Source organism: Colletotrichum orchidophilum (genome assembly GCF_001831195.1).
Source record: "Colletotrichum orchidophilum strain IMI 309357 chromosome Unknown Scaffold_2.1, whole genome shotgun sequence".
Classification (NCBI taxonomy): Eukaryota; Fungi; Ascomycota; class Sordariomycetes; order Glomerellales; family Glomerellaceae; genus Colletotrichum; species Colletotrichum orchidophilum.
This window is the reverse complement of record NW_019172958.1, coordinates 22,788-36,571: the sequence shown is the minus strand read 5'-3', so window position 1 is coordinate 36,571 and position 13,784 is coordinate 22,788. Positions and strand designations below refer to the sequence as shown.

Genomic DNA, 13,784 nt, shown 5'->3' with positions numbered 1-13,784 from the left:
TCTCCCCCGCATCCTTTCCCCATGTGTCACACGCAGATGTACACTCTTAGTTTCGTCAGGCGGATAAAAGGCGAATTGAACATGTCAGGGGCGTTCTTGACGGAAAAGGCTGATAGATGTCTGAGAAACGCTACGACGGTTGTTGTGCTATGCCTCATCTCAGTCTGCTGGGTACCTATCAGTACCACTTTTGTCCAAGATCTGGGTAATAGAAGAGTCTCAACTTTGATAAAGTCTGAATGTTTTCCACCGTCGGGGTATTGTAATACACTCGGAAAATGCAACAGCTATTGGCTGTTTGTTCAGAATATTCTCACACACGCACGCTCCTTACCCACGGATAGATAGTAGACAAATGCACGTAGGTTTGGTGCTCAACTTTCCAGGATGTTGAACCAAACCCGACACGAGGAAAAGAAGTAGAGTGTGGAACTGTTCGACAGCTTTTTGATTATTGTGAAATGCCATCTTTGCCCTTTGAAATAATTACAATGTCTAATATTCAAATTGTCTCTCAGCGCCAGGACCCGGCATATGAGTAGGGTTGTTCGGGTTATATTCCGCGTAAAATGACGGAACATCCCTCGATCGGGCTCGTACTGTAGAAATTTCGCGTAATCGGAAGGGATCATGCCGTTCGCCAGAGCTAGGGACCCGGGCTGTTGAGTCATACAAAGTATTATGGGGAGGGTATGGGTATGGCCCTCTGTTCTGATATGGACGACTGCCATCTTCATACAGCACACGAGGTGGTGCGCGCTCACACAAAATCGGTCGACGAACGAGATACTCTCTCTCGGCATCTCTTACGTGGACAATCTCGTAAGACTCTTCATCCCCTGCTGATGGAGGGCGAGTTACGCCTGCGTAGCGCGCTGGTTTGCTGTGATCGTAACTACGACTTAAATGTTGAATCACTGCTGAGATCTGATTGTACGACAATGCCTCGGAAGGGTCCCCAGGATGACAAATTCCATGAGATTCTGTGATAGATTGCGTGAAGCGTCTATGACGAGCATCGTCGAGATTTTCTGCATCCATGTGTTGTTCAGGGTAGATGGGATGGACCGATGGACGGGCATCGCGTGCTGTGGGTCGGCACTCTTGTTGGACACTCCCACGCTCAAAAAGTTCATACTTCAGGTTTTGAGCCGGCGCGTCACGATCTTGGGCGAGATGTGACTCGAGCGCAGCAGTTAAACCGAAGCAAACGGACTTCTCTGCTAGTGGACCTGCAAAGTCTAGGCCCATAAACCTCGTAGACTGAGGAATTGTGGCGCATCTCCCTGAACCTGGGCGAGTGTTCTGTGGCGGCATTTGCTCTCGTTCGAGTGACGGGCGTGGCCGAACCGACCTCGCCTGATCAGATGTACAAGTCGTCCTTTCTTCTTCCCCTACGGGGAATCTGTTATTCTGCCCATGCCTAGATTCGCCAGCGGCTGGGCCAGGCGCTCGAGGTTGTTCGCGAACACCATGATGGTTTCCGTCAGCCATTGCCGGGATGCGGCCCGAGGGATAGCTCGAGGCCATGTATTGAGCTGTCTTGTTGCCACCTCCGGGATGCCCGCTTTCGTAGTAAAAGTTGCGGTCCATTTCATCAAACACTGAAGGAGCGCCCCAAGAGCGTTGTCGGAGAGAGTTAAAAGTAGGAGAATCAAGCGGGCGTCCTGGATCGTATTCCTCATAAGAAGTGAGAGATAGCCTAGAAGGGATTGTTGCACATCTTTGAACCTCATATTCCATTGAGGGCTGCGAATCTCTGCGTTGTTGCTCTCGCCCCACGCTGGGCGGATCCTGGGTGGCTCTAGAATCTGGCCAGGCATTGAGCGCAGCACCAGAACCGCCTGCATGGGTTGCGTAGGACTGCCGGGTGTAATCTGTGACTAGATCCGAATCGATGGGCTGTGGCAACCCGCTCAGAGGCTGCGTGGTCCCAGGTTGATGTGAAGGTCTGTTGGGCTTTTTGAAAACCCAAGGGACTGCTTCATTGACGAGGTTAAATTTGTGTCCCTTGCCGCCAATAAGGGCTTTCAAGTCAGGTATTTCGGACACATCCGGCATCAGGATCATGTCTTGCGTCCAATCTAGGCCTGGCTCACTTCTGTGGCCCCCCTGCTGGAGCTCCATATGCTGATTCTCGAAGTGGTTGACAAGCTGCGGGAGAGAGAATGTGGTGCGATCTGGATTGACTAGTGGTCCTAAACCCAATGTACAGGACTTGCACCTTAGTCCGTTGATATTACGGACTGGGCGCATATCCTTGTTATTTGAAAGTCCATCGTTAAACATCCGCAAGGAGGGAGTGTCGGCAAACTTGGAACGGAATCGTTTGACCACGTGGTGAATAGTGATGTAGACTCTTAAGGGTCCAGGCAAATCCCTGGCAGTGCTTAATGAGTTCCAGATAACTCTCGCGATCCGGGCCAGGTCTTCCAGTTGAGTGGCATAAGAGGGCGAAAGGGGCATTCCGTGAAGCGTAACGCACGGTGGCTGAGGGTGGCCGTGACGCACAAGAGTGATATGCGGCTGCCCGGCATACGGCGTGCCTAGAATGTTTGGAGAGTGCCCTTGGGGGCCACGAGGGGCGGATCCAAAGCTAGATGGCACCGTTGGATAGAATTGAGGGACGCCGGGCGGCGCGAAGTTCGGCAGTGTATAAGGTGCACGTGGTATGCTGGCATCCGCGTTGTAGGATGGCGCTAAATTGTAAGGGTCGATATGTGGTATTTGATAGGAAAGGGATGGGACGTGGTCCGAAGTGAAATGGTACGCAGAGGAAGGGAGAAGACTACCACTCCGACTAAAGGTATCGGGACCATGAAGCGGCCGGGGTGCAGTCGCCGCATGGTTTTTTGCAACTACCGTTCCTCCGATTTGCCGAGAACTTTTCGTCGGTCGGCCATTGGGTTTGAATATGGGCTGCTCTGGCCATTCCGCTCTCCAGTGGACGACGACATTGCCGAGACTGAGAGCTTTGGTATGCTTTGCGGCATAGTGCTGTATCACTCCCTCTAAGCCATAGAATCTATGGCTTTCGCAGCCGTTGCACAGAAACAATTCCCTCCTATGCGACTCCGTATGCTGTTTAATCTTCACATCGAACACCCACTTCATATTCTCCAGCGTGAGCTTCTGCGTGAAAGGCCCTTCTTGGGGGTCAAGAACAGGCCGTTGCCCAGCCGCGAGGGCATCCGCAGCGTCTTGCGCTACGTCGGCGTAGAACCTTGACCGCACTGAAAGGAGAACCCCCGCTGCGAACCGTGGGCTGTTCTCCTTGTTGACTTTGCGACCCTTATTCCAGCTACCGCGGATGACCTCGTCGGCATATTTTGATATTCGTGCGCGCACCGGGCCCTGGATGTCATCCCAGTCTTGATCTGTGACCTTCCTTGATATCTCATTCTCATCCTTCGTCTCAGGGCCGGTGCTCCGAAGTTCAGTGAGACAACTGTTGACATTCCTCTCGGCGTCGGCTCGTTGTGAGAGCAATCTGGGCTTCAGCGTGATCCACGCATTATCGTCTAAAGTGGCCGTTATTTGTATGGCTGCTTGAAAGCAAGGCATGTGAACGATGATATTAGGTGGTAAAGGAGGGTCGAGTAACATGGCGCGTCGCTCGATTTCAGCACGCCGTAATGCCTTCAGCGCAGCTGCCTCTTCGTGGGTGTTATCTGAACTGCTCTGAAGCGCAAGACTCTGACCCTCAGCAAAAGTGGAACCCACACGCCCTGCCGTACCCTTGGTCTCGGCTGACAATGGAGTGCTGGTTTCGGAATCTCGAGCGGAATTGGGTGATTTGGGGTCTCCGGCTTGTATCAATCCATCGGAAATCCCGTTGCGCGGGGTTTGCACGGGTTGGCACATGAGTGCCAGACCGCCAGCCATGGCCCACTTCTCCCATCGCGAGGCATCATTTCTAAGCTCTTTGCCCCGAGCGTCTAGTCCCTTAAACCACTCTTCAACTGCTGCTGTTCCAAGGTCTTGAACTACGCTTAGCTGTTCCTTGGCGGCCGCGATGCTCGAGGCTGAGTATAGCTTGGTAGTTTCTAGCTTAGGGTGGCCTGTGTTGATTGTCAAAGTGCTCGATGGGATGGCCTGCAGTTGCTGTGTGACGAGGACAAAGGCAAATCCTGGGATAAGCGAGGAGGGGGTTGTGGATGAAAGTAGTAGGTCAATCTCCTGTGATATGTTTAGTTTAGAGACGAATGTCGGCGGGATCCAAGTAGCAAACAGACCTTGACAGAGTGTTTAAGAAGACAGGGGCCGCAACAGGTGACGCCAAATGCAAATATGGTTGCCAGACTATCTACTCCAGGCCCTGAACCCCAGGGATCAGGATTTTCTTGTCGTTGCTCACTAGGCTTTGCAGTACCGCAATATCGACAGGTTTTGGCGCAGCACAACCGCCACATATCGAGTTCAGTCCGATTCCCGAGGGGAGAGGGCATCCTGGGATAGTGCAGCCTCCTTGAAAGCTGCCAAACTGCGTCCGGTTTGATTTGCTTGCAGGAACTTGCAAGTTCCGGGTAGAGAGCAGTGTTGCTGAAAGACGACTGGGAATCAAGATACCCATTAAAAAGCTTATTGACCTGTAACAGAGCACCCAAGCTCCTAGGGGGGAGGAAGGTGAAAACTCGATGCCACATATCAGAGGGAAGGAGAGCCCTGTCCCGAGGCACTTGAGGCGGCTGGTTTTGTACGGCCTCAAGCTTCAGCCTCTTGGACATGCCTTGGTCTTGGCCAGTGTCATTGACTTCCACAAAGCTGTGAGCAGCCTTGCGTTTGTTTTTCTGACTTGAGCGATCCCGCAAACCCACAGCGGCTTGGTCGGACATGTTGAAACTAGAGAAACGATTGTCCCTTGGTGCGAGGCGCTTCACCTCGTCTGAAGATGAAGCAACCCGAGATGAAGGAGTATTCGCATCGTAGGCCGGGCTGCCATGATGCTGAGACAATGGGGAGAACTCCATTGCATCCTCTCTTGCGGTCAAGATATCCCCGTGAACACTCAAAATGATACGGAAGGGTATGAGGGGTTGTGTTGCCAACAGCAACGGCGACAGGTAGCGTAGAATGGTGTAGGGAAAGAAATTGGAGAGCTTGAACACTTGTCAGGTCTGAAGGCCGTGATGATTTGAGAATCACGCAACAAACGATCTATGCTCAACTCGTTGCGCCTTGGGCCAGACTCGTGAAAGACGCCTGCCGGGTGGAAACCTAACCCTTAGAGTTATGAGATTCCGAGGGCTAGTGAGGTTGATGAAAAGACGGGGGTGAGAAAGCTCCTGTACGGTTTGATAATAATGAGCGTCGGGAACGAAAGGAGCATCGTAACCTACGGTCCTTTCCCCGTAGATTACGTCAAGTAAGGAAACGCTAGGCGCCAGCGAACTCAAATGCCTGAAATGGAATGAACGTGAAGCCGCAGCTACTCTTTCAGTCAGTGTAACAGGAGTCGGGAAGAGCGATGGGCATTTGGATTGACCAGGGTGGATGACGGAAGGGAATTGAGGCGGTGGGTACCTACCCTAGCACGCGGCTGACAAAAAAGATGGCACATTTAAGGCAGCTATCTACTTTCTCCCCTATTTTATTTAATTATTAATAAATTTTATTCTTAGTTAATAAAATTTAGAAATATGTAGAAAGTGTATATTTAAAACTCTTATTTATTTACGTATTTTCATGAAATTAAAACAATATATCTTTAATTTTAGTATAATATGTTGAAATTCATAGTTAGTTATATATGTGCCACCTTTTCTGTCAACAGCGTGCCTAGGTAAGGTAGATTGCACCGGAGTGGCGGTCGTCGCCAGTAAGGTACGATAGACACGCACGTCAGGTAGTCCAATAGAAGCTCGGAGCCACACAGCCACAGCGCGCCCTGAATGAGTGGAAACCTTGCCACGTGCCTGCCTACCTGCGTGACTGCCCGTGTTGCTTGCTTTAGGTGCCCTGGTGCCTTACCTGTTGCCATATGAATACATCCCCTTGCCTTACGTGCTAATACAACTCCTGGGTGTCTTAGGGAACTGTCTGAAGGCAATTGAGGTTGTCAAATCTGTGATACAGTGCGCAAAAATACTTAATGCGGATTATCTTCGTGACCCTCTGTTTCGTTTGTGCCTGTCGGGAGACGGCGCAGTGTCGACGGCTCAGAATCGTGACTTAAGCCGGCGTAGGCGTACAAGGACGAAGATGGATTCAGTACGATCGTAGATACAAGATGCTCCATTGCAAACAAAATTGCTTACTTCACCGGCACTCAATGGCGTTGCGGATTCATCAAACTCAAGATTCTATGTCTGGGTCGCAGAAAATAAATACCTACAATGGCCTGGAAGGGAATTTGAATGGTGACAGCTACGTAGCTTGAGAGGCCATATTCATGGCTGGCTGAGCCTGACATTTGTCCCTTGTCCCGAGCCGTGATTAATTTTAGACAGGACCGAAGCAGTGTTTATAGAAAAACGGAGAAGCGAGTTGCGATCGTGACTGGATCATGCTAATCCTTGTGCTTCGTTGGGTAAAGGACGGTAAGGTAGAGACTGAACTGGGTAAAGAGCGACCTCAAGAACGGCAGACAAGATACCTTGGGTACCTTGTATCTACGAGACTCCAGAAGATACAAGCAACGTACCATGTTAAGCAAATTACTTCGCCTTAAGACCTCATCCCCTCAATAGAAAATAAGTTCGTGTGTATGTCTGTGCAGCAAAACTTCGTAGACGATTAGCCTTGGCCGTTTGTAAGTGAAGTAAATTGCGAGCTTATCGTCTCTTATTTGATTCTTTCATTCCCCGTCATCTCCTGCCTTCATTATCGCCGCGAGACCAGCCAGGGTGCGTCTGCATCATACCAGCAACTCATTAGCGGAGACCTGTTTGAGCTGTCGGACCCTGTTGCAAACGCCGCCACCCACCTCTCTTTTTGTGGCACAGGCGTGTGCCAGTGTTCAAGTGGTATGAAGTGTAAGAATTACCTCTTAGAGCGATCAGCAAACCACAATTTACCGAGCTATGATTTGCGTCTCCTGCCTTCCTGTAATTCGTTCCCTCCCTGGCTTCTTCTGCTATCTTGTTCGCTTTCATTTACATCGTGAGCTGTTTTTCTGCGAGCGCCGGCATCTGGAGAGCGGGGGACGCTGCTCCCATGGCGATATCGGGGGCTACTCCGAGATGTCGAACTTGCACGTCCCCGAGGGGTTCGACGCGCAGGGCTGCGACTGCGAGATCTGGAACTTTGGGATGACGCTGAATCGGAGCATCTACTGCGGGATCGTCTCTCACGACCCAGTGAACGACTCCGTGATGAGGAATATCTGCGACGCTTTGCAACCACCCGTTTATCAGGCGATGTTGAGGGCGTCGAAGGGCTTCGTGACGACCTTCTCTTCCTCCGTGATTCTCGATGGCCACCCTCGCTCCTTCTCGGCGACATTGATCTTTTCCTCGTAGGCCTGGGGCTGGATGTGCTGCGTTCTCGACGAGTTCGTCGAGCGGGAGGCGGGGGTGAGCCACGACTCAAGTCTCGCTTGCGTTCGGGGCTGCGGAAGGATAACCGTGAGGTGACAGATGCCGGTGATGGTGAGCGCGTGTCGTTGCGACGACGCCCAGATACTCGGCCTCCGAGACCGCGATCTCTGGGGACGTAGCTGTCTCTAGTAGACCCACGGAACGAGCCTCTATCCCTCTGGTCGCGAGTCCTCGCAGCCGGTGAGCGCGATCTATTGCCACCGAACCGTCCCCCTTGTCTACCTCTCTGGTCGTAGTCCCTATCACTGTTGCGACCACGCCACATATCCCCACCTCGGCCGCGGCCGCGTTCACCGCGATCTCTGTCTCTCGGTACCTGGCCATCTTGTTGACGTCTGTCGAGATCGCCTCGGCGGCGTCGTGCCTCATCTGCTGCGCGGTCGGCTTCCATCTAGTTTGTGTCAGCGACCGTCCCTGCCTCGGGCTGAAACGGAGTTGTTCCTACCTTTTCCTGTATCAATTCCAACTTCTTGGCCTCGAGAAGCTCTTTGGGAACGCCTTGTGGGCTTGTTTGGGCACTCAAGAATAGTTTCCATAATTCCCTGCAGAATTGTGCTGTATCTTTGTCCAAAAAGCCTGTGAGTTGTATTTGTAACGATTTAATGTCTGGCTGGACAAGAATCAGCAGTGAAGCGCGAGGATCGCTCGAGCCGGGCAGACTGACAAATCGGGGTCCTTCAATCAGATTGAAGCAAAGCTCAATGACAACGTCATCCTCACTTCCCAGAATATCGGAGATTTTGCTGGCTATCCACCTGGAGAAGAGCTCAATTAGCAATTGAATAGCAGTGGTAGGCGAGACTCGTGCTTTTTCATCACCTGGAGGTTGACCTTTTGCATGTCAACCTTTTGATTGAATTCGGGAGGGAATTTGGTGGACTTCAATAGCTTTGCGTCAACGCCGGTCGCCATGATGCCGGGAAAGGCTCACGAGCGAATGGGACAAGAAGGTGGAGGAAATGAGGAATGGATGCTGTGACGTCGATCTAGAGAAGGTCGGAGTCTGGCAGAGGATCGGGAGCCAGCTGGGATTGAGCCAAGATCTGGAGCCGACGCTGGGTCAGGACGCGTCGGGTTCCAGTAGGACCGCATCTTGTGCCTCAGGTACCAGTAGCGGCTTCGAGCTCCAACCAGGTGTAGAAAGTTAGTCAGCGACCCGGTCTACCTTCGATGTTTCTGGGGCTCAGAAGTCGCCTACGTGCCAAGCCTCTATTACCCGCATCGGGAGATACTTTAGGTACCTAGGTACCTACCTCCAGGCAGAGGGGCTCTTGTACCTTACGTTGACTGAGGGTACCTCCCTTTGACGCTGTGCGCATTCGAGCGTCACCTCAGTATTTGGCTGCCTGATGCAGCGAGGGGTTCCACATTGTTCTCTGCATCGTTGCGACACCCATCTTACTTTAGAGGTTAGGAGTTGAGATCCGCTAGCATCCATCTCAACGCAACCACCTTTTCGGGACATGAACGAAATTGTCTGCCACTACTGAATTGAGGGAAGGAGCCTTTTTCGAACCTTCCCACCCTCGGATTTCTATCGGTTCTCCCGGTCGATAATGGGATTGCCCCTCAGGATGAATAATATACACGCTCCAACCGTGCCCTCGGGCCCAGCAAGCAATACGTCGATCAATGGTCACCTCAGCTGCCTGACGTTTGTCGAGCTCCAGAGGAAGAAGGAAGATATGGAGGCCGAATTGAAAGCTCTAGGTGCAGTTCTCGATTCTGTTCGTGATTTCAAGAGCCCCGCCCTAGTGTTCGGATTCGAACCTGAAGAAGCGAGCATTCAGCTGACTGGCAAGCCAGCACGGAGTTGACATGAATACACCTCTCACAACTCAAGATGGCTTTCCAAGAGCCGATCTCGATATTGGCCAAGGTGTTTCTCTTCTGGTGGCGGAGACATAGCGCACCTCACTGATCGTAATAGTGCGCACTACCAGAGCTCGCATTATCCACCTCCGCAATGACTACAAAGAGCTCATGGCCATGGTTGAGAAACAACTCCATGAGCACTTCGCCAGCTTGAAAGAAGAGGACGTACCCGAAGTTCCGCTCCCTGGGGGTGCCGACAACTTGGCAGATCATCCCGCATCTCGACTGCTAGAGGAGCCATTCGCAAAAGTCAACAGTGTGGTTCCAGGAAGCCCAGCCGACTTAGCCGGCCTGGAGCCGAATGACCATATCCGCAACTTTGGCTATGTCAACAGGTCAAACCACGACAACCTCAAGAAGGTGGCTGAATGCGTGCAAGGAAACGAAGGTGTAAGTTGACAATTATATGACTCTTGTGTGTATGTGATAAGTTAACAAGATAAAGCAACCTGTCTTGGTTAGGGTATCTCGACCCAGCCAAGATGCACGGCAGGAGCTGCATGTAACACTGACACCAAGACGCAACTGGGGTGGCAGAGGTTTGCTGGGCTGTCACATTCTGCCCTTGTGAGAGAGGAATAGATCGGTTCAGCCGCGGGAGCCAAAGAAGAACCGGCCATCATGCCGTGTATAGTATGTTTGAATGTTTCTCGATAACTTTGCCGACACAAGGTTTAAAATTCCACTTTGAAGAAAATAAGCTTATACCTTGAGTTTTGGTTGCGCACTGCACAGTTCGATCAGTGACAGCGACTACCTTGGGTACCTGAGATAGACCTGTTTGGGCAGAGACACACCCCGAGTCCATGTGGCCTGGCATGCCTACTAGAGTCACTTCCTGGCGTCAGGACCCGACACCTGTTCTTAGGTGAACCACTACTAAGGCAGATAACTCCTATGGGTGAGCAGGCGGCCATGCGAACTGACAGTTCTGATCACAAAGTTAGTCGCAAGGGAAGAACACAGTAGGTGGAAATCTGTCTACCAAGGAAAGAATCATATTAATTGGTTCTTCGTATGGCTCCTTTTGAATCCCCGGGGCGAGGCAGCCAGAAAACAGCATCCTGGGTCGAATATTCGAGAGTTTTGCCAGCGATGTGTGGCGACGGGTGATATCAGTAGTAAGCCGTACATGCGAGATATCAACTGACGGTTCTCCTGAGAAAGAAGAATGGCATGGCCAAAAAAGAATTCAGAGATGGTGTGTGTGCCTTGAATGACCGCCCTCCTTGAAAGCAGTGACAAGAAAGCGGACCTCAGAATACCTTCGGTAGTTTCCATGATACCATGATACGGGTGTAGACAGGATTGCGCGCGATGGGTGGCGAGGTTGTGTTTGACGCGGACCTCTCGATAACTAAGCGTGTACCTTGGGTAATCCGCCTACGAGGATTTGTGTTCTTTTTTTTTTTGTTTTTTTTTTTTTGAAATAATTCCCCTCCCCCACCAACTTGTTGCTGAAGGAAGCATGTACACCAGCCTGGAGGGGGAGGGGGAGAGTAAATGGGAGTCTTAAAAGGTGCCGGCCGTCCATTGAAAGGCGACCCCGCTATGACGAGACAGCGCTGCACGTGACCCTTGCCTAGCCCAATCGTGCCTACCCGACTTCGTTGGCCTGCCTGACTGAATTTTTCGCTTAAGAAGTACGGCTTCCTTGCAAGCTCCCCCGCCATCCTCAAAAACATAACCCCCCCTAAAGTCGATCAGTCGGTGACGATTTCCACACGTCGAAAAGTCTACAGACTGCCACTCATCCCTCTCTGCGGTACGCCTTAACCTGCTACACACCCTTTCTGATGCTGATTCCCGCGTTCACTTCGACATATCCCTCGATCTCTCCCGATTTCTTCTGCTTTGCGCTAGCTGCTAACCTCGCGATCAGCCCCGCTTGTTTACAGCAAACTCGCACCGAACCGATTCTTACTGATCGCAAACATGGCCGAAGCCCAGACTCCTACCTTCAAGCTCGTTCTTGTCGGCGATGGCGGTACAGGAAAGGTGATTATTACACTCGTCACCCTCGGCCCTTATCGAGGTTGCGCCCGCCAACGGCTTTCGCCTCTACCGCTGACGGCGCCCCCTCAAACCAATAGCCTTCTCTTCCACCCTCCACCACTTGCTTCGTTGCTGACCGTGTGCAATATTGTAGACCACTTTCGTCAAGCGTCACTTGACTGGTGAGTTCGAGAAGAAGTACATGGCCACTCTTGGTGTCGAAGTCCACCCTTTGGGCTTCAGCACGGTAAGTGCCCTCCGAACGGCTTGGTCCTGCTACCATATCGCTCGTCGGTCTCTAACTCTGTTCGTGTAGAACTTCGGCCAGATTCAGTTCGACGTCTGGGATACCGCCGGCCAGGAGAAGTTTGGTGGTCTCCGTGACGGTTACTACATCAACGGCCAGTGCGGTATCATCATGTTCGATGTCACCTCCCGTATCACCTACAAGAACGTCCCCAATTGGCACCGTACGTAGACGGATCGACCCGACTCGAATCCACACCCTTGACCTCGACCGACTAGCCCAACTGACCAGAACTTTTCAGGTGATCTCGTTCGCGTTTGTGAGAACATCCCCATCGTTCTCTGCGGCAACAAGGTCGACGTGAAGGAGCGCAAGGTCAAGGCCAAGACCATCACCTTCCACCGCAAGAAGAACCTCCAGTACTACGATATCTCTGCCAAGTCCAACTACAACTTCGAGAAGCCGTTCCTCTGGCTTGCACGCAAGCTCGTCGGCAATCCCGCTTTGGTAACCCCCCCAATAGATTACCTTCACCGGCTGCTGCCTAAAAAAGCTTGATATTAATTGCTAGACAGGAATTTGTTGCTGCGCCGGCTCTCGCTCCCCCTACCGCTCAGGTCGACGAGAAGCTCCTCGAGCAGTACCGCCAGGAGATGGCTGAGGCTTCCCAGATGCCTCTGCCCGGTGAACTTTCAGACGATGACTTGTAAAGATAGAGACGCGGCCTGGACATGATCCCACCGCGGTGGAGCGGTTGAAAGGACGTCGTGAACCGAAATTCTCTGGCGCAGACTGGCAATTGCTGGTCACGGCCATTATGGTAGAAGACGGCACGGCCTGTTCGTATGGTAGACTCGGAGCTGGATGGAGGGTTTTACACTTGCTGCGAGACGGCCAGCATACTTTGAGTAGTTTGACGCCTTACAAGATGAACACTGAGTCCTTACATTTCCACCAAGGTGTCTCGGGTTCCGCTCGTCTTCTTCTCTACTTTGCGTGGGCGTACCTCGGCAGACAGCGCGATGCAATTAATTAGATAGCAATTCAATGGTTAGCTGGGCGTGGTCGGTCGGCAGACAGACAGGCAGAGAGAGAGAGAGAGGAAAGAGAGAGAGAGAGAGAGAATTGAGACGCAGGTAGAGAAATGATCATGAATATGGTCTACCCAGGACCACATCATGCAATTCAAGTACGCCACGTCACATCATGTTCTAAGTGAGAGACGACAAGGGAATTTTGCAATGGAACTACGTAGTAAATATGCATATAATCATATGTAAGGTACGGAAACAGGAACGTGACGGATCCAGTTTCTGAACGAGACAGACCAGGAGCCATGGGTCCAGAGTCTTTGTCGGTGAGTCTCGGTGAGAGGGGCAAAAGACCACTCATCTTAAGTAGCCTGTTCATCACTTGGCATAGTTCATCATAGCTCGGAAGCGAATGCCTCTTCCAGAGAAACCTTTGTTGATTGAATTGCCAATGGAGCAGTAGGCTGAGACACAATTATGAGTCCTCCTTGGAGGAACTTCGAATAAATGGAGCGTTTGCACAAGTGGGTCTTTATGGTTCGGGGTTGGACGGGACATGCAAGCACTATTTTTGCACGACGAGGGATCGTTCACCCCTGAGGTTCCCACGTTCCCAACCTCCTCTGACTGTACTAAGGTAGGCAACACGCCGGTGCTCTGTAAAAGTCGGTGCACGCCCCCGTCCACTTCCCAGAACGCGTTTTTCCCCGTTCACTTTGTTTAGGCGGGCGATAAGAGTCATGACTGCTGACTGCGGCTCTAGAAGACAACAGACCCAAAATGGAGCAGCATAAGGCACCTATGGTCAGTGACACGCCTGGTCGTGGTTTTCTTGCGGTTGGCTATGGTGATTTCTGATAGTACGGAAACGGATACCTAGATAAGTACCCGTACGTCTTGGTGTCTGCCGGGAGAATAGAGGCGCGCCTTCGGGACGTAAAGGGTTATGGATGGGTTCTTATGGAAATTCGTTTGTCGAGTCTTGCTTGCTTGCGCATAGCCACGCGTGTCACTTTGTAGTAAGGCTCTAGAAATGAACAACTCGCATTCGTCCCAGGTCCATGGGCAGGTCCCGTCCGATGCGGCAAGAAAGGTACG

General features: G+C 51.8%; 4 protein-coding genes across 4 annotated transcripts; 2 read left to right on the top strand and 2 right to left on the bottom strand.

Annotated features, from left to right (window-relative positions):
* Nucleotides 1-646: 646 nt before the first annotated feature.
* On the bottom strand, nt 647-4,970 carry CORC01_00179 (uncharacterized protein; the record flags this gene model as incomplete). The annotated part of the gene is made up of 3 exons (XM_022611837.1): nt 647-659; nt 740-4,179; nt 4,590-4,970. 3 exons carry the CDS (start codon nt 4,968-4,970, stop codon nt 647-649), a joined length of 3,834 nt encoding a protein of 1,277 aa, XP_022481462.1.
* Nucleotides 4,971-7,351: 2,381 nt separating this feature from the next.
* CORC01_00178 (uncharacterized protein) lies at nt 7,352-8,450 on the bottom strand (the record flags this gene model as incomplete). Its single annotated transcript, XM_022611836.1, has 4 exons — nt 7,352-7,549; nt 7,624-7,929; nt 7,984-8,148; nt 8,358-8,450. The coding sequence occupies 4 exons, from the start codon at nt 8,448-8,450 to the stop codon at nt 7,352-7,354; spliced, it is 762 nt and encodes a 253-aa protein (XP_022481461.1).
* A 644-nt stretch (nt 8,451-9,094) lies between these two features.
* Nucleotides 9,095-9,995, top strand: CORC01_00177 (26S proteasome non-ATPase regulatory subunit 9; the record flags this gene model as incomplete). Its single annotated transcript, XM_022611835.1, has 3 exons — nt 9,095-9,248; nt 9,469-9,803; nt 9,951-9,995. 3 exons carry the CDS (start codon nt 9,095-9,097, stop codon nt 9,993-9,995), a joined length of 534 nt encoding a protein of 177 aa, XP_022481460.1.
* Nucleotides 9,996-11,348: 1,353 nt separating this feature from the next.
* Nucleotides 11,349-12,365, top strand: CORC01_00176 (Ras family protein; the record flags this gene model as incomplete). The annotated part of the gene is made up of 5 exons (XM_022611834.1): nt 11,349-11,411; nt 11,563-11,655; nt 11,725-11,878; nt 11,957-12,162; nt 12,231-12,365. The coding sequence occupies 5 exons, from the start codon at nt 11,349-11,351 to the stop codon at nt 12,363-12,365; spliced, it is 651 nt and encodes a 216-aa protein (XP_022481459.1).
* Between the last annotated feature and the right edge of the window lie 1,419 nt (nt 12,366-13,784).